Consider the following 4,901-nt stretch of genomic DNA (forward strand, 5'->3'; position numbering starts at 1 on the left):
ATTGGAAGATTTTTGTTTGCTGACAAGTCGAACACTCTTGTACATCTTATGTTTCTTCTACTAGTGGCTGATTTCGAGCATGTTGGTATGTACTCCTGGGGTGGTGCCTATCTTGCATGGCTTTATAGAGAATTATGTCGAACTACTAATGCACAAGCCTTGAAAATAGTGGGGTCATTGATACTACTATAAGTATGAGCTTATATGAAAGATTTAAGAGCATCACAAGTCTAGTTATAAACCCTAGATCATCATCCACTCAGTGTCGGGTATTATTTTATTTATATATTTATTTTGTTATCATTTTATATAATAAAATAAATTAATTGTATTATTTTAATTTTAGATGGAGTGGTGTATTAGCTACCTTTAAACTGTCAGCAAATATGTTGATAGTATAAACCACAAATATTTGATCGACCAATGCACAATCAGGTAATAAATAAATATTACATACTTTTTTGGGTGTCTAATTATTCGTCTTTTATTTTTCAGATTAATTGGACGCCATGCATGTAAGATATTGGTCATTATTGCGTTATGGTTAAGACATTTGGTTGACCGTTAGCCCTTTTATATGCTTCCATATAGTAGAGTGACATCAACTAGATCGTGTGTTGAGACAGTTTAGTCTATGACAAACGGTATTGTTGTTGTGCTATACACTCTAGGCACTACACTATATTGATTTGAGAGGTAAGCACGAATAAGAATGGCGCCCAACTCATGCAGAATGTATATCTTACTGGCATACGCACCATGGTCGTTGTGTACAAGGAGAAATAACAAATGGACTATCTATATCATGACTATTTTTTCTGATACGATTCAATCACGAGATGATTTATCATATTTGACCAAGCTTACTATTACTGCATGGTAAGAGTTTTACTATTTTTTTTTCTCAAATTTATGATATAAACATTATTTAGTTAATTTGTTTCATTATATAGAATAATTTTCTCCAAGATATATAACAATATTCCGTACAACACAATTTACCAGAGTTGGGTTCAATGTGTGATCAAAGTTTGATAAATGTAGCAAGCATTTTTCAGCAAACAAGACGACTCAATGTTGCTGACGCTGATCGAAAATGTATTCGTCGTAGACAACAACGACAACAAGACGAAGCTAATCTAGAGGCACACGAAGATGACTACCATGTGAAATATTGACTTGTAATTCAAACTTTTAGCTTCATGTGAACTTCTATCTTGAATTACAATTTATCATGAGACACTAAATCCAGTAAATGAGTATGATATAAGAGATCATGAACAAAACAAGTAAGGATAAAAATTGTTATTTAAAAATTTTTTAAAAAAAAACACAATCACAATTAGAAAAAATAAAAGATACTAAACTTGTGGATGGAGCCAACGAATTTGGTCCTTTGTCCAAGTCCACATGGCTAATATGCTGACTAGATTAAACCATAATCGTGTACCAGGTATATGATTTTTTGCCCATAAAAATCTACCCTTTTTTTTTCAATACTTTTCCCTTCAACCCTACTTTTGAAATTTCTTTCCTATGTATATCATTTTTTTCATTACTCTTAAAAATCCCATTATTCTTAAAACTTAACCCTTTTTTTTCTTTTAGTACACACATCATTATTTTTTTTTTCATATTTCATGGGGAAAAAACGAAACAACCCCATTTTAGGTAAATAAGTAGACTCTATAATTGTGAGGAAGATGGATAAGTATGAAATATAATCTATATATATCATCCATCCATCCATCAAAATATTTAATTTCTATTAATTGATGGAGAGATTCTTCCATAGATAACAAATCTATTGATAAAGAAAAAGTTGTTCAATAATTGTGGGATAGAAATGAAAATAGCTCCCCACCAATGAATTTGTGGGAGGAAGAGGGCACTGTTTAAATAGGGACTAATTTCCCATGCATATTGAAACACAAATAGTCTCTATATGGCTTTGAAGGACACTTTCTATGTATCTCATGGATCTCCCACCCTAACCATCGACGATACCATAAAAGCAAGACAATTCTTCCAAAGTTGGAAGGAGAAGATTTTCCCTCAAAGACCTAAAGCCATTCTCTGCATTTCTGCCCACTACGACACCTCCTATCCTACCATAAATGTGGTTTCGGGTCCCAATGACACCATCTACGATTTCTATGGCTTCCCTTCGAAAATGTACAAGGTAAGTACATAATTAACTCATTGTGCATGTTTTATGTATTTTATTGAATAATCAACCTACCTTTATAAAGATGGATGGGAGACTAAATTGTAAAACGTTGATTCAAATACATAGTACAGCTAATTTAGTTTTACATAATAAAATTATACATCATGTAATTGACAAGAGGTATACAATATAACTACCTGCTGACAAGATCTATATCATGTACTCATCATTTTTCTCTTGTAAACACAAAACTACTGTAAAAAAGAAATCTTCAACAAGTAAAGAAAAGAAAATCTTCCCGTGGATGTAGGCATCTTGGTTGAACCACGTAACTGTGTCACATTCCTCTCTTTCTCCTAATCTCCTTGCAAATCTCTTCATTTGTTTCTCTGTAAAAACAGCACAAACATCATTTGACAATCGAACTACAACATATTCAGAGTATCAAGTAGTATCGAGTTGCATTGAGTAAAAGAGAAAGATCATCGAGTAAGAGAGAGAACATCGAGTAAAGGAGAGAGATCATCGAGTAAGGAAGAAAGAAAATGTTTACTTGATTGAGTTTGCCTTCCGAGCTCAATATTCTATTCAGCCGGTTGAGAAAATCTTACCATACACGTGTTGCTCGATTTCCACCAACCTCAGCTGATCTTATTTGTAGTTTTTGGGCCTTTGGTGGAAAATCTTGTTTTTTGGGCCTGCAAACATCAGAATAACCCAACACAAATACCCACGAACAATATAAGAAAAGAAAATACAGGAAAGAAAAATAGTAATGAGAAGAATTGTAGCTCATACATATTTGGAGTAAACTACACAAAATATATTGGGAGCATACATACAGTTATAATATAATATATTGGGAGCATACATACAGTTAAAATATCCAGCCCCGGGGGGTGCAACACTGGCAAAGAGGGTGAAGGAAGCTCTGATAGGGGCTGGGTTTGAGCGCGTGGACGAGGAGAAGGGGCGAGGGCTGGATCACGGAGCATGGGTGCCTTTGATGTTTATGTATCCAGAGGCAGACATCCTGGTTTGCCAACTCTCAGTACAAACACGCCAAAATGGGATACACCATTACAATATGGGGAAGGCATTGGCACCTCTTAAGGATGAAGGAGTTCTTATTTTTGGGTCAGGAAGTGCCACGCACAACCTTAGAACACTCGACTTTGACGCCAGAGGCTCTGCCAACGCTTCGTGGGCTATCGACTTTGATAAATGGCTTCAACAAGCTCTCCTTCAAGGAAGGTAATTTTTTCATATATTAGAAATGTTTAATTAATTAGAAGAAGATACTGAATTAAGAATATGTTTTTTTTTTTGTGTAGATATGAAGATGTGAATGAATATGAAAAGAAGGCTCCACAAGCAAAAATGACCCATCCAAATCCAGATCATTTTTTCCCACTCCATGTTGCAATTGGAGCTGCCGGAGGCCAACCAAAAGCAAAGTTAATCCACCATAGTTGGGACCTTGGCACCATGTCCTACGCTTCCTACCAGTTCACTGCCTCTTAAATCACCACCTTCAAAGAACACGGTTTGAAAATCATCTTTATTTAAATACATTTTGGAAGTGTTTCAAAAATAATATTAGGAGAGATTATCAAACACATCATATTTTCTAAAATAACATAAAATTAAATCAAACACAATCTAAATCTTTCTTTTCGCTTTTTTTCGTAATTTAAATACAAAATCCGCCTATTTATTTTTGTGACATACTTTTTTATTTGCTTTTTGTTTATTAGAAACTCTCTTGATGAGTTTGATATTGTTGTCAATGTGACATAATCACTGACTCTTTTCGATTTTTTAATTTTAATATTGTTTTTTTATTACTTCATCGGATTACATTTAAATACAAATTTCATACATAATATTTTATGTAAGATTTGGAGATATTGATATCGGATGGAGTTTGTGGGGATCAGATATTAAATTGGAGTTTTGAATTGGGAATATGAATTTAAAAAAAGATTACATACACAATATTTTGAAAAGATTTATAATGAATTGGGAAAGACCTACATAATAATTGTTATTATTACGGTTACCGTAAAGGATAAATTTCAAGAAAAACTTTAATCCTATAATAATATAGACTCTTCCGTACTTTTCCCACTCCATGCTACATGTGTCGTCAATATACTTTTTTTTATATTAAATTTTTACATGACCCCACCTTTAGTTTTAAACAAGGGTATTTGTCTCTATTTTCTTCAACTAACAATCGTCTCTTTCCATTTTTAAATTATATTTTTTGATATGCGTAATTTTAGTTTATTTCATTTTCACTTTCTTATATTTGATTTCAAGCTCTTCATATTTCCTTTTCTTTTTCTTTTTCTTTTTCTTTTTCTTTTCTCACTCTCTTATTTTTATTTTCATTACCAATTTCTTCTTTATGTTCGTTTTATTTTATGTGACATCCCAAATTTTGAAGTAATTTAAATTTAATTATCTTGAAATATTTTAGGTTATTTGAGGTTAAATTGAATTATTGTATCAGGATAATTCAATTTTAAAATTTAAATTTCAAGGTGATTTTGGATTTAATTCAAATAATTCAATTTGTAAAACTGAATTAAATTTGGGGATTTAGAAGTTGACTTTTTTTTAATGGATTTGAAGATTTGGGATTTTGGAGGGAATTAATTTTGTTTGGGATGAAAAGATGGATTTTAAAAAGGAAAAGGAATTTAAATATATTTAAATATTTAAA

At 32.2% G+C, this 4,901-nt stretch overlaps 1 protein-coding gene across 1 annotated transcript; it reads left to right on the forward strand.

Moving 5' to 3' along the window:
- Positions 1 to 1,942: 1,942 nt before the first annotated feature.
- LOC120074378 (extradiol ring-cleavage dioxygenase-like) lies at positions 1,943 to 3,694 on the forward strand. Its single transcript, XM_039027479.2, has 3 exons — positions 1,943 to 2,182; positions 3,048 to 3,424; positions 3,505 to 3,694. Exons 1-3 carry the CDS (start codon positions 1,946 to 1,948, stop codon positions 3,692 to 3,694), a joined length of 804 nt encoding a protein of 267 aa, XP_038883407.1. The 5' UTR covers positions 1,943 to 1,945.
- Positions 3,695 to 4,901: the final 1,207 nt, after the last annotated feature.

This window comes from Benincasa hispida, chromosome 3 (genome assembly GCF_027475165.1).
Source record: "Benincasa hispida cultivar pf3 chromosome 3, pf3_genome.v1.1, whole genome shotgun sequence".
Lineage (NCBI taxonomy): Eukaryota > Viridiplantae > Streptophyta > Magnoliopsida > Cucurbitales > Cucurbitaceae > Benincasa > Benincasa hispida.

Excerpts from the sequence above, each read along its gene's own strand:
- LOC120074378 (XM_039027479.2), top strand. The coding sequence starts at position 1,946 with ATGGCTTTGAAGGACACTTTCTATGTATCTCATGGATCTCCCACCCTA. Across the intron at positions 2,183-3,047 it reads TCCCTTCGAAAATGTACAAG|TTAAAATATCCAGCCCCGGG; the intron begins GTAAGTACATAA and ends GCATACATACAG. Across the intron at positions 3,425-3,504 it reads CAAGCTCTCCTTCAAGGAAG|ATATGAAGATGTGAATGAAT; the intron begins GTAATTTTTTCA and ends TTTTTTGTGTAG.